General features: G+C 36.9%; 1 protein-coding gene across 1 annotated transcript in view; it reads left to right on the top strand.

The window, feature by feature from the left end:
* PARP4 (poly(ADP-ribose) polymerase family member 4) overlaps positions 1-25,515 on the top strand; it is a 53,862-nt gene extending 28,347 nt beyond the window's left edge. The window contains 16 exon segments of the mRNA XM_075499197.1: positions 2,060-2,106; positions 4,663-4,744; positions 5,159-5,296; positions 6,992-7,135; positions 7,137-7,188; positions 7,427-7,497; positions 9,019-9,206; positions 11,358-11,457; positions 12,761-12,931; positions 13,324-13,404; positions 15,878-16,030; positions 17,970-18,065; positions 18,727-18,828; positions 21,147-21,249; positions 22,127-22,259; positions 23,663-25,515. Of these exon segments, the coding sequence (XP_075355312.1) occupies positions 2,060-2,106; positions 4,663-4,744; positions 5,159-5,296; positions 6,992-7,135; positions 7,137-7,188; positions 7,427-7,497; positions 9,019-9,206; positions 11,358-11,457; positions 12,761-12,931; positions 13,324-13,404; positions 15,878-16,030; positions 17,970-18,065; positions 18,727-18,828; positions 21,147-21,249; positions 22,127-22,259; positions 23,663-23,813 (1,812 nt within the window). The 3' untranslated portion in view covers positions 23,814-25,515.
* The last annotated feature ends 266 nt before the right edge of the window (positions 25,516-25,781 follow it).

Below are 25,781 nucleotides of genomic sequence, written 5' to 3'. Positions count from 1 at the left end.
CCTGGCTGAACAGAGAGCTTCGGCTGGAACTCAGGAAAAAAAGGAGAGTTTATGACATTTGGAAGAAGGGGCAGGCCACTCAGGAGCACTACAAGGATGTCGTGAGGTTATGCAGGGAGAAAATTCGAAGGTCCCAAGCCCAACGAGAACTTAATCTGGCTACTGCTGTAAAAGACAATAAAAATTGTATCACAATAAAAATTGTGATAATGTAAAAATACATTATCAACAAAAGGAGGGCTAAGGAGAATCTCCATCCTTTATTGGATGTGGGGGGGAAACATAGTGACAAAGGATGAGGAAAAGGCTGAGGTACTTAATGCCTTCTTTGCTTCAGTCTTCAATAGTAAGACGAGTTGTTCTCTGGGTACCCAGCCCCCTGAGCTGGAAGACAGGGACAGGGAGCAGAAAGAAGCCCCCAGAATCCAAGGGGAAATGGTTAGCAACCTGCTACACCACTTGGACACACACAAGTCTATGGGGCCAGATGGGATCCACCCAAGGGTACTGAGGGAGCTGGTGGAAGTGCTCATCAAGCCGCTTTCAATCATTTACCAGCAGTCCTGGCTAACTGGGGAGGTCCCAGTTGACTGGAGGTTAGCAAATGTGACGCCCATCTACAAGAAGGGCCGGAAGGAGGATCCGGGGAACAACAGGCCTGTCAGTCTGACTTTGGTGCCAGGGAAGCTGATGGAGCAGATCATCCTGAGTGCTATCATGCAGCACGTACAGGACAACCAGATGATCAGGCCCAGTCAGCATGGGTTTAGGAAAGGCAGGTCCTGCTTGACCAACCTGATCTCCTTCTATGACAAGGTGACCCACTTAGCAGATGAGGGAAAGGCTGTGGATGTTGTCTATCTAGACTTCAGTAAAGCCTTTGACACGGTTTCCCACAGCATTCTCCTGGACAAACTGGCTGCTCATGGCTTGGATGGGTGTACTCTTCGCTGGGTAAAGAACTGGCTGGATGGCCGGGCCCAAAGAGTTGTGGCAAATGGAGTTTACTCCAGTTGGCGGCCGGTCACAAGTGGTGTTCCCCAGGGCTCTGTGTTGGGGCCAGTCTTGTTTCATACCTTTATAAATGATCTGGACGAAGGGATTGAGTGCACCCTCAGAAAGTTCGCAGGCAACACCAAGTTGTGTGGGAGTGTTGATCTGCTTGAGGGGAGGAAGGCTCTGCACAGGGACCTGGACAGGCTGGATGGATGGGCTGAGGTCAATTGTATGGGGTTCAACAAGGCCAAGTGCTGGGTCCTGCACTTGGGCCACAACAACCCCATACAACGCTACAGGCTTGGGGAAGCGTGGCTGGAAAGTTGCCCGGCAGAGAAGGACCTGGGGGTGTTGGTCGACAGCTGGCTGAATATGAGCCAGCAGTGTGCCCAGGTGGCCAAGAAGGCCAATGGCATCCTGGCTTGTATCAGAAATAGTGTGGCCAGCAGGACTAGGGAAGTGATTGTCCCCCTGTACTCGGCACTGGTGAGGCCGCACCTCGAATCCTGTGTTCAGTTTTGGGCTCCTCACTACAAGAGAGACATTGAGGTGCTGGAGCGTGTCCAGAGAAGGGCAACGAAGCTGGTGAAGGGTCTGGAGCAGAAGTCTTATGAGGAGCGGCTGAGGGAGCTGGGGTTGTTTAGCCTGGAGAAAAGGAGGCTGAGGGGAGACCTTATCGCTCTCTACAACTACCTGAAAGGAGGTTGTAGCGAGGTGGGTGTCGGTCTCTTCTCCCACTAACAAGCAATAGGACGAGAAGAAATGGCCTCAAGTTGCACCAAGGTAGGTTTAGGTTGAGTATTAGGAAAAGTTTCTTCAGCGAAAGGGTTGTGAAGCACTGGAACAGGCTGCCCAGGGAAGTGGTTGAGTCACCATCCCTGGAGGTATTTAAAAGACACATAGATGTGGTGCTTCGGGACATGGTTTAGTGGTGGTCTTGGTAGTGTTAGGTTTACAGTTGGACTTGATGATCTTAAAGGTCTTTTCCAACCTAAATGATTCTATGACTCTATGATACAAATATTTCATAACTGGTGCAGATAACAATTTTTTTTCTTTGTAGGATACAATAAAAAAGGTTTGTGTTAAATGAGTAAAACCACAGAAAAAGTAATTTGCTTTCATTAATATTCTTATCTGCTTTATTTTATCAATAACTTAAATTATTAAATTAAAACATTTACATTTAACTATTAATTTATATTTAACTTTTTTCTATTTATATGGAATAATTGAATGTAAGTTGCATTATCAAGAAACTAGTTTAATTTCACCTTTCCTGCTAATCTATTGTTATCCTTAGGTAGGTAATATCATAGGGGAATAACTTTTAATTATTACACTCTTTTTCTTCACTAAATACTTCCCTTTGTTTCAGAAACATTTCTGTTATTAAGGTTTATCTATAAATTCCCAAGTCACAAAGCTTAATGAGACCATTGTCCTCATTTTTTTCAATATCACTGCACTTAATATTTTAGCTTTTCTTTGCATTTGCATTTTAAATAATAATTTACAGTTATCTGAAACTGTGATGTTGCTGGTAAAGTAAGAGTTTTGGAAACTGAGTATTTTAATTTTGTTTGCAGTAACATTTCTGTGACAAAGGATGAGGAAAAGGCTGAGGTACTTAATGCCTTCTTTGCCTCAGTCTTTAATAGTAAGACCAGTTGTTCCCCAGGGAAGTGGTTGAGTTACCATCCCTGGAGGTATTTAAAAGACGTTTGGATGAGGTGCTTATGGGCATGGTGTAGTGGTGGTCCTGGTAGTGTTAGGTTTATGGTTGGACTCGATGATCTTAAAGGTCTTTTCCAATCTGTACGATTCTGTGATTCTGTGATTCTGCATATGGCCGTTCTCAACCAGAATAACAAGCAATGCAGGTAGTAGCAGCAGTAAATGTGTCAAAAGTTAATGCTATTCATATTTCCATATTAAAAACCATGACAAGTGCTTTTCATGAGAACGTCCTAGTTTCTTCTCTGTTCTGTCTGCAAAGCAGGCACAAAACCACGTTATAATTTTATAACATTATACTTAACCTTGAAATAGTGTTTCCTATTATTAACTTTATTTTATTCAGCACAATTGCTACTGGTTAGTAGAAATACTGTACTGATCGGCTAAAGATTTGATGCTATTTCTGCCATCTATCAGGAATAAACTAACAAGTTCCTACACTACACAGCCAGTTGTAGAAAAGGTATTTAAAATGATAATACAATTTAATTTTTAATGTTAAGGGAAAATTCAACTAGAAAATATGAATAAAAATTGGGAAACACTTAAGAATAGTTATTGTGTGAGGATGGAGATCAGGTATCTCTATCTCACTCTTTCCAGCTTCAGGTTCTAGAGGGAGCAGCACAAAGACATCCAAGTTAGCTGCAAACTTATTAATATTATATTGATAACTTAATACATTTTTCTGGCTGCAGGCTGGTTCTCTCTGCAGATACTTTGGGGCTGTGCATATGTATTGCATGTTTTATCCACAAGCGTCTTAAGGATAATGGAGATGTGGCTGTAAATAGAAAATAATTGCTCATATGATATGCAGAGGATACACAGGTTCATGGTACATTAATAATAATTGAGGTTAGGACTCAGAATAGTCAAGAATATTTATTAAAATGGGCCCATGTAACAAAAATGCTGTAAAATTGACAAATGCAAGATTACATGTAGATGAAATGATTGCAGCCCTACACATCTACATCTTGGGAGATTATATCCTGGAATACAGTGACTACCAATAACCCAGGGTTTATTACTCACCCAGTGAGTCAACAACCTGGAATGAACAAGCATTGTGATATTGTGGCAAAAATGGCTAATACAGTCCCAAAATACATAAACCAAGAAGCAGTGAAGAAAGAAGATTATTTTACTTTGTCAGGCAAGACTGACTGAAATTGGCAAAATGCCAATCTGAAGACCTTAAATAAAAAAAAAAGGGCAAACCAAAACATAAAAACCCCAAACCCCAACAACAACAAGAAAAACAACAACAAAAATAAAAAACAAAAAAACAAAACAAAACAAACAAAAAAAAACCCACCAAAAAACCCCTCTTTCTGCAAACTGGGAGGTGATTCTTGATGTTGTATGGTATCTTGTGTCTTTTATGTATCTCGTATTGTATGATTGCACCTAACAGTTTGCTTTTTAATGTCATTACAGAAATAAACTAAGAAGCAAAGACTGGAAATTAAAGCTGAATAAGAAAAAAAGATATGCACTTTTAGCAGTGGGGTTTGGAACAGTTAGCCAGGGAAAATTATGAACTTGCCTTCTCTGAAATCCAGTTTGGCTGTCTGTTATGAAGTTTTGCTTTAGAAAATAAAACATTAGGTAAAGTGAGGAGATAACTGGCTAAAATGTTATGTAATGTCTTAGAGGAGATCATGTCAAATGGCCTCTTGATCCCTTCTAACCTTTTAAACTATGAATACCCGTAGTGAATCAGCATGGTTATTCTTTGGGTGTCCTAGGGACAGAAACTTGTCTAACTAGTTTAGTATTCTCCACTTCTATCCAAAGAGTTAAAAAAGACAGGAAGCATAGCTCCTTCTCATGGAGATGTCATGGTGTGCAGATTAAACATCATTTTCCCTGGAGTGCCATTCAGGGCTTTTTTTTTTTTTTTCTTTTCTCTTTATTTAGTGGATTTTCCATTGATATGTCTATTGAGATGCCATCTAGTATTGAATGCATACATAGTTGGACACATAAACTTAAAATAAAAGTAAATTAATTTCACTGTAACTATGTCTCTGCCTTGGCAGTTCTGCTGTGCATTTCAGCTTTTATCCTAAAAAACGCTTCTGCCAGACCTGTCTGACTTTGTGCACTGTTCATTCTGCAAACAGCTTGGTCCTCTGTTTCTCTCAGATGAAAATTTCTGTTGTGCTTGAAGCCTTTCTGTTTTGGTTGTCATCTTATTTAAAAATACATTCAGGAAAGTGAATGATATTTTAAATAATGTAAATAAGTAAATAGAAACTGTACCTTGTAAACTTTCTATAACCTTTTTGGCAAAAAGCTTTGGGACTACCCCTACTAAATCTGCTGGCATCATTCCCTGTTCTCACAAAGTAAATAATATTCACTGTATTGTTATTAAATAAATATTTAAATGCCTATTTTTCTCCTCTTCTAGAAAACAGACTGCAAGGCTGTAATTAAGACTGTGGAGAACATCTCCTTGGACGTTAGTGGTTTTGTTCTAGATATCTGGATTTCTCAGGTCTACGTACCCTGAATGTGGGTAGAGAAGCATCCCAACAAAATGAGTGAGGTACTGCATAACTTGTACCGTTCGTGAGGTAATACAGAATATGCTAAAACATAATAAACAGGTACAGTTTAGTTTTGATGGGTAAAAGATGAAGAAAAATTTTACACCATGGACAGTGGTCAATTTGATCTGTTTTATTAAGCCGAGTATTCTCCAGAAATGAGTTTTCTTTTCAGTTGCATAGAATCTTATTGCTTTTGGTTTATCCCTTGCTTTGTAAGAGGGTGAATGTTTCAACAAAGTGTCCAATCATTTCTGTTAAAAAACTTTTTTCTACTTGTTGTGCTGCTGTTTGTATTTCATAGAAATATGACTACAGTGTTTGATACAGATGTTGCATTTGCAGCAGTGGAAGTGAACAAATAATTCATGGCTGAGGCTGGAACTAAGTAGCTTCAGAGTCATGCAATCTCTATACTAATTAAAGATAAGTAAAATTTTAAACCATTAAATTTGTAGGGCTGTATTTACAACTTACACACAAATATTTATAGAATCTGTCAGTGTTTTATTTTAAGGCATCTGGCCTTCCTAGAAGATTTTGTATGCTGTTGTAGTTATTACTGCTGCAGTGATTATTCTCAAAGGCATTTGAATCTTTTCTTTTTCACTAATAAGTGAAAAAGACAGAGCTAGTACTTCTAGCGCTCTGGATCACTCAGAAACAGAATCCAGCTGTGGCTATGTCACAGAAGAGCTCATTATCACTGCTGGAAAACAATAATAAAAAGTTAGGTAGGAAAGGAGGGATCAGTTCAACCCCTTTTACCTTCACCCACAGTAACTCCTTGCCTGAGAAATACATTTAAAACTTAAAATATGTGATTCTAGGTTATTAGAAGCTGTTTCATTCTCCCACATTTTTTGTGAAGTCCCTGGCACTTTTAGTTATTTTCAGCTCCTTTTTATTTTTTCTTTTTTCTTAAATAAGATAAAATGCTGCAGAGGTGAAATGTAAAGTCTTGGTGTTACCAATCTGTCAATGTAATGTTGAAATTGATTAAAATAAGTAAAATGACAGATAAGATTGTTTTCTTTCCAACAATGATGTCTTTTATTTTTCTTCCTTTTAATCAGAGTTGCTTAGTTTAAATCTATTAGTTTAGGGATTTCTTTCTGATGACTGCAATAATACTGATATTCCCTCAAGGAAAGGGAAAAGAAAGATTTCTATTTGTGTTTCCAAACTGCAAACCTTTCCTTCCCTATTGGAAACACTTTCATTCCTTCAAGCACTTCATTGTTCCACTTTTGAAAGCCTTTGTTTTTTATAGCATCTCTGTTCATAGCAAGAACAGTATGCACTTCTGGTTTACTTTTTTTTTTTTTTAATTCTAGTACCTCTCAGAAACTGATGGTGGCAGTGACAATTGTAAAAGATGATATCTGTGATTTTTTTTTTTTTTAACTTGTATAAGAGAATCCAATGCTGTTTGCAGAAGAGTGAATCAGATAGGAACATGAAACCACAAAATTCCTTTTTCAGTTTTTCACGTGAGACCTGGGATATAGGTAAAGGACAGGGAAGTTGCACTTTTCAGGCATTAAGAGTAAATGACATATATTTGTTAAAACTTTGAAATATGGCTATATTCTGCTCTTATTCCATAATAAGAAAAATGAAGATGCTTGGGTACACTTCTAATGAAATAGTGTTTGTCCACTGTGCTGATGATTTTGTTTCTCTCTCTATAGGCTTGCATGCTTGTATTCCAACCAGAGTTTGAAACAGCATTTGAAGAAAAGCAGCTGTCCAGTGAAGTTGTTATTTTATTAGATTGCTCAAATTCTATGGCAGGTTCAGCTCTACACCAAGCAAAGCAGATTGCTTTACGTGTTTTTGGAACTATTTTGTTTCAGACGAAGAATGAATGTAATCAAATTTGGCACAAGTGAGTTTCCCTATTTCCTTTTTATCCGAGAGCCACCTTTTACCTTCTTGTCATGGCTTAATTTTATGCACATCATTATTATCAAACCAGCATAATACACTCAACTGCAACCAGGAATCTGTAGCTGTATGGAATACTTCTACTCTGATATTCCACTCATAAAACTTAAACTTGTGTTTCCATATTGTTGCTACATCCTTAGTATTTTAATGCTCTTAATATCAGTCTTTATTCACAGATTTCACAGAATTTTCTTCTTTTTCAGTGAACATCATAAATGATTTGGCATCACTGAAGGAGTTTATTACAGTAAGTAAATCAGTTTGGTTGTATTGTAAAGAACGCTTCTTTGTATGGGATGCTTATCAATGCAAAACTGTTATGCAATTTTTCCTCTTTTTTTCTTTAGGCCAGCTTCTAAGATTTCTGTGTAATTTAGTCTATTTGAAGTCTATTTTCCCTAGTAACAAGCACAGCCACATCTGAATATTAATTCCAGTTTGGTTTTAAGCAATTACTTGTGTTGTTATTTTGAAGCTGAGTAGCTGTCAGTGTTAGGACAATTTTCAGTGTTTCCCCTAAATTTATCTTTTGCAGTTTCAAACCTCTCATTGCCTGCTCACAGCAGGAAGAGAGGAAATGACTGACTTCCTTCTGGAAATCTATAATTTGTAAGTGAGGGCAGCACTTAGGCCAAAGAACTTTCAGTGAAAAGGAAAATGCTTTTGGCACCAAAAGATCAGATGTAGACTACGTAGGACAACAGGTTTTGGTTAGTACCATATCTTGTCAGTGCCAGAAGTAGGCTTCTCATTTGTAATTAAAGCTCCTTGATGCTCCATAATGCGTAAGATACTAACATAGTGGATGTCTTGAAAATGGGATGGTAAGATGCAAATGGTGATCAATACAGAGTAACACAAAGGGGAAAACAACACTAACTATACCTGTACAATGTTGGGGTTTAACCCAGAAAAGAGATACAGGAGCCATTGTGAATAGTCCTTTTTAAATGGTAGCCCAGTGTTCAGCAGCAGTCAGAAAGGTAAACACTTAGGTAGCTGTATAAATCTGCATTGCTATGGCATCTTGAATACTGTATGCGCTTCTGGTCACTCCGTCTCAAATTGAAGAGCTAAGGAGACAGAAAACAAAGATGGCCAGATATACAGAAGACCTGCTGTACAAGGAGAGGGCTCATCCTGATTTTTCTTAGCCTCTTTTGAATCCTTAGACAGTAATCTCTTTTCCAGGATAAATAGAGGAAAATGGGAATAGGGATGGCTACTTGTGGTTTCTCACCTCTTAAGGATCACAGGACACCCAGCAAAATGATCAATCAGTAGATTTAAAACAAAAACCAAACGGTCCTTTTCATGCATAATAAATAGTGGAACTTCTTGTCGTGCTTGATGTTGAGGCTAAACTGTAATTCAATTCAGAAAGTGAGTTAGGCAAGTTAAAAGTAAGAGCTGTAAATAGCTTTTAGATGCAATAGTCTGGATGAAAACTCCAATTCAAGAAGTCCCCAAACCACTGATTACTGAAAGCTCTGAAAACAATGTAGGAGTAGAATTTACCATTTTTCTTATCTATTTTGCCTGTGCCTTTTGCCTAAGCCAGAGAAGATACAGGACTAGATGGACCTTAAGCTCTATCTTTAATAGTAATTATAGAAGAGCAGGAACAAATGTAACTTAAGAATTCATTATTTATATTTGGAAACCAGGAGTCATATATAATGAAATAAAGATTGACTTATACATTATGTGTTATTTTAGGAAAAAATAAATTAAATTCAAACTAAAATTGTAATACTTTACTTTTCAGTCTGCTACCGCAACACTGGGAAACACTGATTTATGGAACACCTTGCGTTACTTAAGTCTGCTATTTCCTTCTCAAGGACACCATAACATTCTTCTTATATCGGATGGACACATTCAGAACAAGAGTGTAACCTTCCAGATTGTGAAAGATAATGTCCAACATATGAGGTTATTTACATGTGGTGTTGGGTAACTACAAAGTTAGCTAGCAATTGCATTTGTTTAAAATCACTGATAATTTATTTGGAGTGAGAGGTTAATAAGCTGGCAACTGTCAGATGCCTGAGTGTACTGTCTTAAATATATATATGTATGTTTAGATTAAATGCAGAAATGTTTCCCTATCTTTAATAACAATGGAAAATCTGTAAGGAATTTCAAAGGTAAGATGCCTACAATAACGTTAATTCCATGTCCCGGTAGTCTTACTTATTCATATCTTTCTTCATTATAACAACTATACTATTTAAGAACATAATTGGAAAATACAAGAGTTAACATTTTGAAACTTTGCATTTCATGTTTTGGTATAGTCTCATTTTAATAGTGCAATTTCAATGCAACATTAGTAGTTGTATAATTTTATTATTTAATTTTCATTCGTTTTATAAAGTAATTACTTAAAGACAAAGTAAGCACTAGACTTCTCAACGATCAGAGGAACAGGCAAAACCTCACTGAAATTTATTGCAATGTAGTTTGACTGTTTTCAGTAACTACAAACTAGGAAGATGTGTACATGACTGAAATGACTTTTTAAAAAAAAAAAAATGGGTTACACTTACATATTTCAGGTTGTGAGGCATAAATGGCAAAGGGTCAGGGAGGTGTTAGGCTCTAACCATATCCTGGGAGAGTTGTCAAGGATACATCAAAATAAAGACCAGTGGTGAGCGTCATGTTCTTGTAGGACTGTTTTTTTTAATGACACCTTCACCATAGCTCCTGCAACATCCCCCAGATCTCATGGCCGTGGACGCTCTCCCAGCACTGGGCAAGCACACCCTTCAGGCCACGTACCAGACATCCCAGTGCTATTCCAGGGTAATCATATGTTATGACTATAATAGAATTTGCATCAACACACAATAAAGAACAGATGGTATGTGTCCATTAGCAGCACACTGACACCATTTTCAACATACTTACATTCCTGTTATGTTCATGTTCAGCATATTTACATTCATTGATTATTGGTTATTGATATGATGGAACTAGGCCTGGCGATGGATTTTCTCAGTGCTGGTAGTCTGAGAGGGCATGGCTTTTCATGGTTCCTCTAAATCACTAACGTTGATGTGCAACAATCTGCTTTCTGTAGGCAGGATCTGTATTTAACATGTTACATTGGTAAAGTAATAATGGTGAAGAGATGTAAAAGAGAAGTTCACTCTGGTTCATACTCTTGTGTAGACAAAGAGAGTGTTTTCTAGAAGGCTGAATTAATAGAGAATACTACATCTGTTTTATCTGTGATAATTCTCTGTGGGGAAATGAAGAAAAAAAAATTTTTAAATAGTGCAAGGTTTGTATTTTACAGAGTTGTACAAGGCAACGAAATCTATGAAAAGACTTTTAAAAGAGCAGTAAACTTTAAACACAAGATGTTATGTGTTCTTAGCATAGTTACAATTGTACTATTTAATTTTGCCTTGAGGGGTTTTGGTGAGGATTCACTAGGTCACTAAGACAGTGATATAGTCCTGTTGAGGAATGAGTCTACTTTCTGTCCAACAAAGACTCAAGACGTACTGTGCTGTTTCTCACCCAAAAGAATTCTCATCTGCTTAATTGTTCTCCTTTAATCCTCTATAAAGCTCTCATTTGTATATATACCTATGAAATAGCTTCACAGTAGTCAGACTGTTGGTGAGCAGAGCCTGCTGTTCTATCCGGCTAATAAGTGTTACCGTATTGGTTATATCCATGTTGTTCAGATAGTAACATTCCCTAGCTGACACTGGACTTAGCTGTAAGATAGCTGTGTCCACGCTAAATAGCTCTGCTGAGATTGAGGTTAATTAGTTCAAGATCAGGATCATTTTGATGCAGTCTTATTGGTGTTTGAATTTAAGTTAATTTCTCTGCACAGCTCTGCACTGTGACATGTAAAAACTCGTGTACCATGTAATTTCCTGGAATGTTGTTAGGAAATCTCTAATACAGCAGCACATTCATTGGCTCAGTTGCTTTCAGTTGGTCTGTCCCCAGAAAAAGGGATAGAATTTTAAAAATTCATATTCAAAAAGCTTGCAGTACTAATTAAAAACAAAATATTTAGAAATAGTATTAGATGAACAATTTTATTCAATAATTACATAAAGAAATTTTTTTTGTTAGTTCCACAGCAAATCGACACATGCTGAGATCTTTGTCCCAATATGATGCTGGAGCATTGGAATACTTTGACCCGAAATCAAAGTATAATTGGGAGACAAAGGTACATTTATAAATCTTGACTATATTCAGTATGTGATCATTGTCGGATATATCGATATCTGATACTGCGTATCTTCAGTATCTCAAAATGGGAATTACTACTTTTCATGGGATCACGTGGCTTTGCTATTACAATAAGATAGTTCAGGAAACATTTGATAGAAGGTGGAAGGAGAGATGCTTGTCTATTAAGCCTTCCTTTATTTTTAATATAAATTGATACTAAGTGAGAAAGAGAAGTATTTAGTTTGAGTATTACAAAGGTGCCTTATTTTCAGCAGGAACACATGTGCTGTAGGAAGGGATATGAGAGCTGTAGAGAACCCTCAGTTCTTTGATAAGGGAGGGAATTTGTCCCTGTAGTTGCCCTACCTTCTCACTCAGATTGGTCACTGAATATGTAAAAGAAAACAAGAAAGCCATGACTTGTTTTATTTTTTCTATTCTTTTTGAGAGAGGTCTGCACTTTTCTTGGTAAGTCCTGTAACACCAACTTGGTCAAGCTATATAAATAATTGCCCCTGAATGGAAAACGATTGCTTTACTTCTGTCATAGGTCACAGTCCATCTACATTGTCCTTGCTATAGTGATGAGGCCTGTAGCAATTGTATTCTGTAACTTTTGACTGTTAGTGCACCTAGAAGTTTCAGGCAATCTAGGACCCCATGTGCGGTGCTTTTTGGTTTCCCTCTATAGTTATGTGGCTACAGCCCTATCCTATGTCTTGAATCTGGTCCCTCCTGGAACAGTGACAGTAGAGAAGGTGCTGCAGCAAGGCTAGTATCTGGCACATTTTGGCCTGGGAGAATGGATGAAAGCATAGATTTCTCCTCTTGCTATTCTAGCTGTCTTTTGAGTGTCTATGCAGAACTATCCAGAGTGGGCCACGGAGATGTGCAGAACTGTTCGCAATCTCAAGAGTTCACATGTAGGAGATGGTGCTAAGTGTAACAGGCCATATTCCCTAGCCTGTTTGGCAACCCTGATGGACAGAAACTTTACTCTCAAATTTCAGCTTTTACTTAAAAAGAAGTCTCATTATTCCAGAAGCCAGTACAATAATGGCTGAGTGATGCTCCTTGTTACCTCCAAACATTAGACTCATTTTTACCAGTAATCGTATGTTGTTTGTTTTAGTAGTTTAAAAAACAAAAGGAAATTAGTTCCATTCACATGGGAAATATGTGATTTTTTCTATTGAGAGAAAAATATTTTCTATTTTTCTATTGTGTTTTCTTTTGAAAGCCTACTAACTAATTGGTTTTGCTTCGTTAGAGCTAATTGGTTTTGCTTCGTTACACAGATACAGAGCCAGGTATCTAGAATATTTTCTCCAGGATGCAGTTCAGTTTCTATTAAATGGCAACAGTTTAATACAGGTGCACCAGAGCCAATGCAGGCTCCTGCTCAAATACAATCTTTATTTAACAATGAGAGACTTCTTGTCTATGGATTCATCCCTCACTGTACTCAGGTAAAGCCCGGAATGCACAACTGGATAGAAATTCATATGTAAAACAATCACAAAGGAAATATTATATTGTGTTATATATCCTCTATGCAGCATACACTTAGCTTCTTTTTCATTGCTAAATATAATTAAGTTACTATTTAATTGTCATTATTAGTCTTCCCTCTAAGAAGTAGAGAGGAAAAAGCTACCTAATTTAATGTTCCTGTCATTGTGCTTTGATAAATACAGGATTCCTTTACTTGTGACTGTCCCCTTGTTGTAAGGGGAAATATTTATAAACCTAGATATGCAAAGACTTACAGATTGAGTTATATTTGGGAGACAGAACAGCATGCATGTGTGTTGGTAGCATAGCATGAGCAAGAAGGAAACAGTATTTTTTTTCCTTTTAGGCCACCTTAAGAGCCGTAATAAATGACCAAGAACTACAGACTGTGGTGTCAACTACTGAACTACAGAAGATGACAGGAAGAGTGAGTTTGGCCAACATTATTTGTACATGCCATAGTGAGACAAGCTGCTTTAAACAACAACGTGCTGCTTCATGCTCTTTTGAAGGAATTGAAACCCCTGTTTTCAGCAGCTCTTGCACTTTTATTTTTGCTTCTTATGTTTTAACACAGACCTTCAGTTTTCAGACTTTTAAAGGGAAACTGTTTTACATAGAAGTGTCAGCTTTCTCTGTGCTTTCTAACACAAACTTAAGCTTTTCAGAATAGGAAGTGCTGCTTCTTATTTTGGCAGCCTGTTTGGGCTCTAGCTTTGTCCTTGGGTTGGCTGTTTGACCTCTGTGGAGAAGCTGCTGCAGCATTCTCTTTCATGTTGTAAATTGTTGCTATGTGAAGTATCTCATCACTAGTCTGTCATCTCTAGAAATGTATGGAGAAAGAGACAGTAGAGTGTTACTAACCTTTCCTTTGCTTCAGTAACAATGAAGTAAGGAGTCTTTATGCAGAGGAAAGCACAGCACCCATTTCTTCTCCCAGGTAACAAGTGATAGGACAAGAGGAAATGGCCTCAAGTTGTGCCAGGGGAGGTTTAGACTGGATATTAGGAAATTTGACTTCACTGAAAGGGTTATCAAGCATTGGAACAGGCTGCCCAGGGAAGTGGTTGAGTCGCCATCCCTGGAAGTATTTAAAAGGCGTTTGGATGAGGTGCTGAGGGACATGGTATAGTGGTGGTCTTGGTAGTGTTAGGTTAATGGTTGGACTCGATGATCTTAAAGGTCTTTTCCAACCTATACAATTCTGTGATTCTGTGAAAAGGAAGACAAGCTAAAAAGAACCATTTATTAAATCTAACAGGTGTCTACACTTGAAAAATCAAAAGAATAGTCAACCTTCAGTAATAATTCTGTCACCCCTTCCCCACTAAGGGAAGCTGATTTGTTTTCAAATAGAAATTATTTTGTTCCCTATTTAGTGTAATCTACTTTGAAAGCTGCTATCATGGGTTGGTTTCCATGGACATGTTGGTTGTGTTGGTTTCCATAAGGACAGTTGTTTTCCAGGGACGGGCCCTTCTACAGGCAAATAAAATTGGCAAGCAAAAGCAATGTATTTGCTTGCCATAATGAATTTTTGCTTTTAGAAAAATACCTGTACTACAAATTCCAGGTGCAGGTGAAAAAAAGAAGTTTTGAAAGGTGTAGACTGAAATGGCAAAATGATAAAAAACAGGGTCAAAATTAGAAAAAATTATTAATTCTTGATGCTTTAGATGAACTCTGAGAATGCCTACCTGTTTCTTTTACCAATTTACCTTAGCTTAAAAAGTAACTATTTGCTTAAGAGGTTTTCTTCAGAAGTGGCTCTCTTTGGCATCTATCATACGCTTCCAAAAATGAGCCAGTGGGAATGTTTTGGCAATTGGAACTGGAATATAGCTGGACTTTACCACTTTGCCCCCACAAAGCTCCCTCTCTTTGTTAGCTTTAACATATTGAAGAGGCCAAAATTGTTTTTCTTTTCTATGAAAGACTGGTTTAGTTCAAAAAAGTAATTTCTGGTTAGTACAGTTCAGTATTTCCCTTTTCTGCATACAGCCCCTCAGGTCAAAAATTACCTGATTATGGTAGACCTAATGATATTTTTTGAAGTTGAACACCCTAGACTCACTTTACTTTTTCCCCAGATTCTGTATTTTTACAGACAGGATTAATTTACCTAACCTATATAGATATTGTTGGTTAAATCTGAGGTAGTTGTCCAGGCTCTGTTTACAGTCACTGTAATGAGAAAAATGTGTACATCCAGAAGGCGCATTCTTCCTGCCTGTTTTAGTTAGCTGTTTCAAGTTGGGATTAATTGTCTGGTGGAGTTTTTGTGTTTGTTTACATGCCTGCTTTTTTTTCCTCACCCTTGACTCTAGAGAGTATGTGCACAAGTAATTTCTAGTCTAGGATAACTTTTTTGACCCAGTGGAACAAAACATTGCAGACATCTTAAGGCAAAAGCACCTACACAACACAATGCAGTACCATGCAGAAATACCCAAACTAGCCCATTCAGCTTGACACTACATGCTATGTAGTTTGTCTTCTTAACATGATTTTGCAGAATGCGGTGTATTTTAAGCACATCTATAATAATGCTTATGTTTGCTTTCCTTTAAAGGGTGACAATAGGATTCTGACAAAAAGAACTGTGCAAGATTTGGATGTTATTTCAATTATGTGGATTTGAACAAATTATACATACAAATATATACTGTCCACCTTTATATTTCATGTGAATCTAATTACTGACAATACATTGTCCCTCAATATAGTAAAAATGTGGAGTTACATTTACTGGTTTTTTGTATATACTGAGTATTTTTAATGTACTGCATTATCTGCTTATTCTCTGTTTTCAACACGTTTCAAACTCACAAAGAAAAATGCACTGTCTCTATAATGCCAGAGAATTTTCAGGTTCGTAACTGTGATGCATTTTAATTTAGGATACTAATGAAACTTGTTCTGCTGATGCTCCAAACATCCTGGAAATTATAGCTCAAGACAATGTAGATTTTTTTTTACCTTACATGAACTGGGACCAGAAGTCAATGGAATCTGGCTTCTTGTTTCCTGAAGAAATTGCCTCTGATGCCCTGGTAACTACATGTAGTGTATATTCTTATTGCTAACGTTTTTGGTCTATTATCCAGTTGTGATGCTGTACTGTATGTGTAACCATATAGTAATTGTTCATGAAATCTGTTCAATTTTTAATTATTTTGAATATAATTAATGCCACACAAGTACTGTGTGGAATTTTACTATAAACACAAAAATTTGGAGGAACTGTCCCAAAAATAAAGTACACTTAAAAATATCATGAGTGCAGCAGAAGTTTTGAGAGACAATATGATAATACAGACTTCTCCCTTCCAGAAGAAACTAACACCTGTTAGAGCATTCTGTCACAAGAATATGCTAGTGTAGATGAAGCCTTAAATTCAACTCTAAGAAACTGGGGTGGAGGGGGGGAGTTTCAGGGAAAGTCAAGGTATTTATCCATAAGTCTCCACTAGTAGAGACGTACAGCCAAAGCAGAGAGACTACTGGGAATGGGGATAAGCATGACTGGAAGAAGAGGACATGTTGCTAGCATGCAATGGGACAATCTCTGGGAGGAAGGGGGAGCAATGAGAGAAACTTGAACTAGTAAAATTGTATGTTTGCTAGTTATGGTGGCTCTCTCTTGGCTTTGGAAACCACAAGAGATGCCTGCATCAGTTAGCCAGCAGGTATAATTCTGTCAGTCCATAAAGTCTTAACAGATTAAAGCTTTACATCTCCAAGTTGTGTAGGGGACTCAAGAGAATCATTATTTGTCTGTTAAATTATGTTGTGCATGACCATGATGTGCATTTAATACAACTCGAGAGCATCATCTCAGCCTGTAGTCTGTAATGTATTAAGATTGTGACCTATTTAGAACGGTATCTGGGTGTGTGTTCTGTAACTTAGGTCAACTCATATAAAGCCATTTCCCTGATCCTTTGGCCCAAGAATTCCTAGGCAGAAGAGTACCAAACGTCTACATTGGTGTATGGTGGCAGTATAGCCCAGGCTCACTAGCTTATATGCAGCAGCTAGTGGACCTCAGCTGGTACATGTGCCAGAATTGCAGCACAAGCAGGGTCCATGCTTCACTTTGTGTAGATCTGTCTTCTGTGTATGTACAACAATACTGTACAGTGGAACTTCCTTGACTCATAATCATCATTATATTAATAATTTTTATCTTAATAATGTAAAATACCTCTCTGCTCATATTTTGTCACAGTCAAATTTTCCTCTGAATTTCCCCAGTATAAGGTAGAATAGGGTAAGAAATTTTTAGTTTAACTGATATATTACTTTCATTTTTAACATATGAATGACTATTTTTTTCAAAAATCGGTGGGAGGCATGAAACAAGTTTATTCTTCTTGTGTTGCTCCAATGCAGGGTTTAGTATTGTTTGGTTCACCTACCCCTACACACACAAATTCTGAAAAGACTAATGCTGAAAAACAAGTTATTCCCAAATTTCCTGTTTTTCAAGCTAATAGAAAAGAAGCATTGCCACGGTCAAGGTGTAAGAAAAAGGCAGTACGTCAGTGTGATGTTACGGCTCCTAAAGAAGGATTTACTGAGGAGTTTAAGGTTATGGTAAGTCTTCCATCAGTCGTCTTTTATATATAGGATGCTACACATGTCATATTGAAATCCAAGCTGCATTCAGCTAATGAAAGCTGCCTTAAACATTTGCTTTTCAAGGTTCATGGACGTACAGCCAAAACAGAACATGGTAAGGCTGGTAATGAGCCTGCTTTCCAATTCAACAAATCTGAACCTGAAATGCAGAAAGCGTTATTTTTGTTTGATTGGGTTTTAGTTATTCTTTTTCAAAGTGATAAATCTTATACTCTGAATTCTGCCACTTGTTCCTTACTATTCTAATAGGCAACTTTTAAATGGAATTACTTTGTATCATGAAGTAGTAGCTATATGGGTAGTGGTGGTAGAATAAGATCCTTAATGAACATTACTCTGTTTGTTCAGGAACAGTCTTGCTGTTTTATGCAAACACAGAGGATTCAGCAAAGGCTTCCGTTCAGTTCAGTAAATAGGAATGAAATTCCTGAGCTCCACAATCAGGTGCAGTACCCATCCTCTATTCATGCATTACTTAAAAACAAGATGTGAGTAGAAGGAAAAATTATCTTCAGCCCTGCCCTGAGATAAACATTTTCTAAATGATTTTGTTCTCTTTGCTTTATAAACTGATTTTATAAAGAGTATGATGACATCACAGTCATGCTATTTTTTGTTCCTTTCATGGGCAATCCATCATTCTTAAGAAACAGTATAAAATCAGAGCCAACAAGTGGTGATAACATCTCCAGAGTCAAATTTTACTCTGGATTTGTCCAGTGTAAGGTAGAACAGGGTAAGAAATTTTTATTTTAAACAGTATGATTTTATTTTCATTTTGAACATACAAATGACAGTATAGTGATAATGTGCATAATCCAAGAAGACATACAGTTTTGATTAGAGAGAAAAAATGTCTCACTAACTCTGGAATTATTTCATTCCTTGTAATTTTGCTAAACAGGATCTTTCTCCAGCTGTAGCTGATGTTTGTGCAAATGCTTTCCTAAGTGGGAGAGAATGAACCTTTTTCAACCAGAAAAAGAGGTTCCTTTTTAAGAAGAGGAGTGTTTTTTAAACTTTTAAATGCAATTACTTTGTATCATGATGTAGAAGCTGCATGGGTAGTGGTGGTAAGATTCTTAGTGAACATTATCCTCTTCAGGAACAATCAAGGTGCTTTATAACAACAGAGAAAGAAAGGAATCAACAGAGAATTGAGTTGACTTCTGTAAACTGGAAAGAAATTTTTGCGCTCCAAAATCAGGTACAACACCTGTCTATTTGTGCATTACTTAAAAATAAAATATAGGTGGAAGGAAAAAATATTTTTACTTTAATCCTGTCGTGAGATAAAGTAAAATACATTTATAAAATGTTTATAAACAGATTTTAGAAGTATATGATGACATCAGTCATGCTATGTTTTATTGCTTTCACAGGCAACCCAGCAATCACAGAATTGTATAGGTTGGAAAAGACCTTCAAGATCATCAAGTACAACTGTAAACCTAACCCTACCAAGTCCACCTCTACACCATGTCCCTAAGCACCTCATCCAAACGTCCTTTAAATACCTCCAGGGATGGCGACTCAACCACTTCCCTGGGCAGCCTGTTCCAATGCTTGATAACCCTTTCAGTGAAGAAAAATTTCCTAATATCCAGTCTAAACCTCCCCTGGCGCACCTTGAGGCCATTTCCTCTCCTCCTAAATGGATATGTAAGGAACAGTATAAAATCAGGGCCAACAGGTAGTAATAAACATCCAGAACCTTTTACAGCCTCCATCAGTTTGCAGTTTGGGGACTTCCTGGAACAAGTATAGAAACATGTAGGGGAAGCTGAGTGGAAGAAGTAGATGCAAATAATGCACATTATGCAAGAAAATAAAAAGTAGTTGGGTTTTAGAGGATTGGACTGAGAGATGTTGCAGCGGGAACTTCCCCTGGCAGTCAGACCAATTGCTAGGGAAACAGAATGAAACTGTACTGTCCAAGAATCCTGCAGGTAGGAGTCAGAACAGGTAATGTTTAGCTTTATTGGTTTGGTATGTCCCTTGCGGTGGGAGAAGTCCCTGTTCTGCATAACCCATCTCCAGTTTGGTGAGCTTACCAACTTAAGGGGTGAGGTCGTGATCAACAATCTGATATTGTGGGTCACACAGTCAATATCTGTAAGTAATAAACAGAAGAAGGTTTTCAAGAGTATTACATGATCCAAGAGGAGAAGCCACCATGGGATGCCCTCAGTGGAGACTCCTATTGTTTATAGGCAGAGTTTGGCCATTCAGCATGGTGGTATATTGAACTCCCTTTTGCTGGGAATACACCCTGTACACTAGATTCAGTAAGTCTTCCAGGTGCCCCAGCTTCATGTTCCTTTGTGCAGCAGAGTCCACCTAGTATTTGCATCCTCATGACTCTTTCTTGCTATTTTTTTAAAATATTGCCTCATTCTGTGTGTAATTACTTTATGTATGAAGTTTTTATGTGAAAGTAGTAAAGTATAGCCAACCTCAGCATCAAGAAGAGATAGATACTTTTCCTATATTTTTGACAGGACACTTCTATCAAATTATTTCTAAACATTGAACCATTACCATATGCCACATGGATACAATGGGGATTAGAGTCGTAGACTTGTGATTGACTCTTGTGGGAATTAACTCCCGAAGTGTGGTCCAAGATTTCTTCTTTTTCAGCAGAATTGCCAATTGTTGAATTTTAAAAAGAAAAGTTTCTCACAGTTTTTTACACTAATTAAACTTAATATTCTACAGATTTTCATTTTTACATAATTTGGATAATTACTATCTAAACATCCATTTAAAATCATATATTATCTTCTAAATTACCTTAAACGACTGGTTATGAATTTGTGTCTACAGCTGCAGTTTTCTAAGACATAAAGCTGCAAGGAGAGGTAGAGTTTCAAAAGTATTTAATATTGAAGAATAAGTATTTGAACATCTTGTTGAAAGCCTGTCTTCCATCTGACCTGAGGGTAGCAAACCATTTGGCAGATAATTTTAATCATGAGAGTTGTCTAATTTTCGGCAGGGAAAGTCAGATAAAATAGGATGTGTTTTGTTAATACTGCATTTAACAACATATATAGTAAACTTAATAATTTTATAGAGACTGTGGATTCCTAGCAGAGGAGAGGGATCCTTCATTGTTTCTTTTGAGTAAGACGAATGCTTATTTTTTAGCACCTTTAAAAATAATTTTCAGAAGGAATTTATTTGAAATAAATTTGAAAAGGCTAGTGTTGTCATTGCGCATACTTTATATGGGAGTGATTTCGAAATGACTTTTTTTCTTACTCTTTAAGGGTTTTTTACAAGGTAGGCTAACTACAACATTCCAGGTCAATTACAGATGTTTGATGGTACATTTAAGGTTTTTGAAATTTAATATTTGAATCACCTAGCTTGATTATGTGGATTTCAGTTTTTGTGTTTGTGTAAGCTTTTTAAAAAATATTTAAAGTAATTCTCCTATATCTATTTTGTTCTTGCCAAATACATTTTCAGTACTTGGCCTGAATCTTTGGCTTATCCATATCTTTGTTTACACCATAGGATGGCTCTTGGAATCTCAGTCCATAATTGGGAAAAATCTTGAAATTTGATGTTGATCATTTTATTAACAATTTCCTTATTAGAAAAGGCATTCATTCACTTGGTAAATACTTTTCTGTCATTAAAAAGCAGTACATTGTATTATATTTCCTATCTGTATGTGTTATTACTCTATATGTCTAGTGGAACTCTCAATAAGATATGCTCAGAATTTAAATGGATCTCTTAACTTAAAGTTTTCAAAAGTGCCTGATTTTAATAATAAAACAGTTTCCTCTCAGCATCTCTTACAATATTGTGTCCTGGTTGCTAAGCACATCTCCTGGAGAAATATGTGGAGGATGTGAAATAGTTGGAGTAGCAACAGAGGTTCTTTTATCTTGATTATTGTATCTGCTATATTAATATCTACTAAAGGAAAAAAGGGAAGAAAAGTCTCTCCTAGGAGAGATCACTTCTGCTTTTCACATTTCAAATAATATGAATAATATTTATATAATTCTTCCCCACATACGTGCTGTCTGCAGCATTCAGTGTGCATGCTGCCTATACACACTTCGCTGTTTGATTCTGTCAATTGGTGCTCTTTGCTGGCACCAGACCAGAAAACTTGGGGGGAAAAAAAGGCAATTCCTTCTTTCTAAATTATTAGAGGGCGCAATGCTTCATCAAAGGACAAAAATCTTACAAGTTTCCCATTATTGCATGTATTAAAACCAAAGGAGATTAGAACCCAAGCAAACACAAACTGCAGAAATCCCAACAAACCATTACCCAGTTTAAGTCTGAAAGCCAGAGGCATGTTTGTCAAATGACTAATGTGAATACTCTTGATAGTAGTGATTGTATGGTGAAACAATTAAATAGCATTAGGACAATTGATGTTTTAGAGGGATATGGAGTACTTTGCAGAAAGTACCTTTTCTGTTGTCAAGAAATCATTTAAATAGTTATACCACTTCCCTCTTCTTCTTCCTTAGGCCCAAATGGAAAAGAAAAGCTACTGCAGTTGATCGCTACTCTTCTCATGCTACAGTTCATACGCTGCACAAAGGAATTGAAAGGGATAGTTTTCAAAACACTGATGAAACTGGATGATTCATCTAATTCAAGGTATGCTTTTAAATAAAATCTTATAATTTAATGTAGTAATACAAACCTTCTCAACATACAGAAGATTAATTTCACTATGGAGAGGCAATGACTATACTACAGGATATGACTGTAGAAAAAGGAATGGAAGGTATTAATCTTATTGGTGGCACGTGGTTTCTTTTAAGAGGATGGATGGAGGAAGGAATACTTTGTAAAATATGATACAAAAATTAAGAACTATAGAAAGTAGCAAAAGATATTTTATACTTCTTATTAGAATCATTGAATAATTCAGGTTGGATATGACCTCTGGAGGTCATCTCTTCCTTAAAGCAGGGCCAACTCAGATGTTGGATAAGTTGTTCAGGATCTTGCCCAGCTGAGTTTTAAATATCTTTAAGGATAGAGAGTTGTCAACCTCAACTTTTTTAAAGGCAACCTTTTCCAGTGTTTAATATCACCTATTTTAGAAATTAGGAAAAAAATTGAATAGGACTTTTCCTTCATGTAACTTGTGCCAGTTGGTCTGCATCCTTTTTTAGGATTATATTTATGGCTTGCTGTTCTTCACAAGCATACACCATAAAATATTCTGGACAAGACTTTTGAAATAATTAGAGCAGATGATTCTTCACAGCACAACTTTGACCCTTTCCTTTAGCTGTGGGAAATGCTGGTGCTGGCTTATTCTGAACCCTGCCCCCCTCACTTCTGTATGTCCCGGTGCTCTATTATCTTTTGAATACAGGGTCCCTGCATCTGGAAATTCCCTTTCTTTGGGGGTGAAGTGAACAATTATCAGCTGGCAAGTTTTTTGGTATAGAGGAAAGACAAAGGTCTTAAAAGAAGCATGAAGGAATAGGCCTCCAGTGAATCTGGATTGCCCCAGCCACCAACAGATTCCTTGTGCCAAAACGGGAAGCTTTACACACTTTTTACATACTTTACAGGGCATGTAGGAACAGGATAAAGAAATAGTCAGGAGAGCCCTGGAAGTCTTCCTCTCTCTTTTGAAACTCCTTGACAGAGGGAAAAATTGGTTGTGTAATTTTGTTACTGTAGTCAGGAATACAAATAAAATTACATTGACTGCTGGATGAAAGCAATTCTAACATATGTGAATGTACAAAGGAGTCGTCAAGTTTGCCTTTATGAAATGCATAGTACTTCACTGCGGTGATTGGAATAGTGCAAATAAATGCAAGTACTGATTATGAGTCTACATACTTTCCATGTGGAAGATTCTAAAAAGATAGGGAAGCTCAGATGATGTTTTCTGCATCAGATGATATTTTATATGGGCTGGATCATCATACTATAGAAAATTTTCAAATAATTATCATAGAAGAAATTATTTTTTTATTACTCCTTTGGTGGATTTACAAGTTTTTATTATAATAAAACTTCATTTCTACACACAGTGGTGTTCATTGGGCTTTTGAGTTGATCAAGAAAGCAATAGAGTGGGTAAGAAGAGTTGAGAGCCAATTTCCATCTATTTGCTATCGACTTGAACTTGGGAAAGACTGGGATTCTGCCACCAAGAAGGTATTGGGTACCAAGTTTATCTAACATCAATTCTCTTTCTACTTAAAATATTTAATCACATAATTCTTCAAGATAATAGCAGAGTTAGCTTTCCTTACATACAACGTTTAAATTGAGGACATTTGATCTTATATTATTACTGAATAATAATTCTTATAGTCACAGACTTAAAGGTATGGAAATAAAGGGTCTTGCAGTTAGTAAGTCTTGATTTTACATATATGTAGTATTTTACTTACCTGTAACTCTGTTAAAAATACCTTAATATTTCATTTTTTTACATTAATCTCTTTGGTTCATTGCACATTATAAAAGTACTTTTATAATATCTTTGTTTTGATTTCTCCTAAAATCTTATGTACTTTAATGGCACAGTAAAGAAAGCATAATGTAGTAATTCAGTTAAATATGGCAGGAGATGTTTTGACATATACAAGAACGTGATAAACAAAGAACTATAAGTATCTTGATAACATATCAAGTGTTTTCAGTTGGATGGTTTTGTAATTCCTACAGTGTGCCTTGAAATGTGAACAACAGAAGAGTTACTTTTCTCCTGCACTGCTTTTCTTATTGATCATAGGTCAATTTGTGAATACATAGGTCAGTTTTGTTAGGAGGAATGAGTTCTCTCTTTTTTCCTGCTGTTACTCTGTATTCTGGTTTTATTCTGATGAAAAACTAGTTCGTTTTATTAGTTTTATTTTTATTAGCTTTCAGTTTTATTTTATACCAGACCAAACACTGAAGTCTAATAACAAAACCAGACTAAAAGAGATTTATTTTAATGTAACAGGCTTTTCACACGTGTTTGAATGAACACATTACCTCTTCTAAATTACAGAGCTGCTCAGAATCACACTTTGGTGCTTTGTGATCTGAGGAGATGTGGTTAGAGACTTAGTACAGTTGCTTGCACTGAGGTGGGATCCAGTGTGTACAGAACACACTACACTTGTTTGTCCAACCATTGAAAATACTCGGAAGCAGGAGATTCCACAGCCACCATAGGTAATATGTTACACTGCCCTAGCAAACGGAGAATGCTCCCTGGCGGTAAGAGAGAAGTGTTGTAAAAGGTTACCAAGGAAAACTGTGGAATCTCTTTCATAGATATTTTCGGGAGACTTTAAGCAAACATCTGCCAAGGATGGAGTAAATACACTTGATCTTGTAGAGGAGGTTGCTAAGAGGGATATCCTGAGGTCCTTCTGTTTCTAAGGTGCTCTGAATCCTTGTTTTCACGTGCGGAAGATACTGGCTCTTTTTAGTAAATAACACAAAGGAAAGATTTGTACTACACGTCCTATTTGAGAAGAGCTAGGATGTGGGTTTCTTAAGAACTAGAAAGACTCTTTAATGTAGACAATGAGAAACGAGCTTCTAAATCTGCTGTTAGGTCTTTGTATGGTCAATTGCTGCATTTCTAGAGTTACCTTAGAAAGTGAGTGCTGGCAAAAAGATGAATAAAATAAATGAATTTATTTTTTTCCTTCACTGCAGTCAATTACTCAAATAGTTTGATGTTTTCATTGTTGCAACGACACGTCCCATACGGGTCTGTACGAAAAGTATACGTTCACACTAAAGCCTGAGTTTCATTGGAGTGATGTGTGTTCTTTAAGGAACTGTTTCTGAGACACAACGTATTAACACTGGCTTCAGCAAAGGCAGCTGAATAAGCAAATAGGGTGTGGTTTATTTGCTTTTTCTTAAAGGATTGTCTTCTTTTTCTCCTGCACGTTATATAAAAAAAGCTGTGCTTGCCTATAGGCAATTATTTTAACATGCAAAATACTATGAAATTTGAAAGGATTCTTTTTCCTAGTGAGAAACCCCACGCCCCAGCAGGACCTCGTCCCGAGGTGTCCGTGTACATCCTTCTTGTGCGTTTCCCCAAAGCCTCGCCCAGCTGAGGGCACAGAACACCTTTGGTCCGGGATATTCAGCACACTCTTGTCCTTTCATTTGGACAAGGCAGGACCACCCGGC

This window comes from Mycteria americana, chromosome 1 (assembly GCF_035582795.1).
Source record: "Mycteria americana isolate JAX WOST 10 ecotype Jacksonville Zoo and Gardens chromosome 1, USCA_MyAme_1.0, whole genome shotgun sequence".
Classification (NCBI taxonomy): Eukaryota; Metazoa; Chordata; class Aves; order Ciconiiformes; family Ciconiidae; genus Mycteria; species Mycteria americana.
This window is presented reverse-complemented; position numbering and strand designations above follow the sequence as displayed.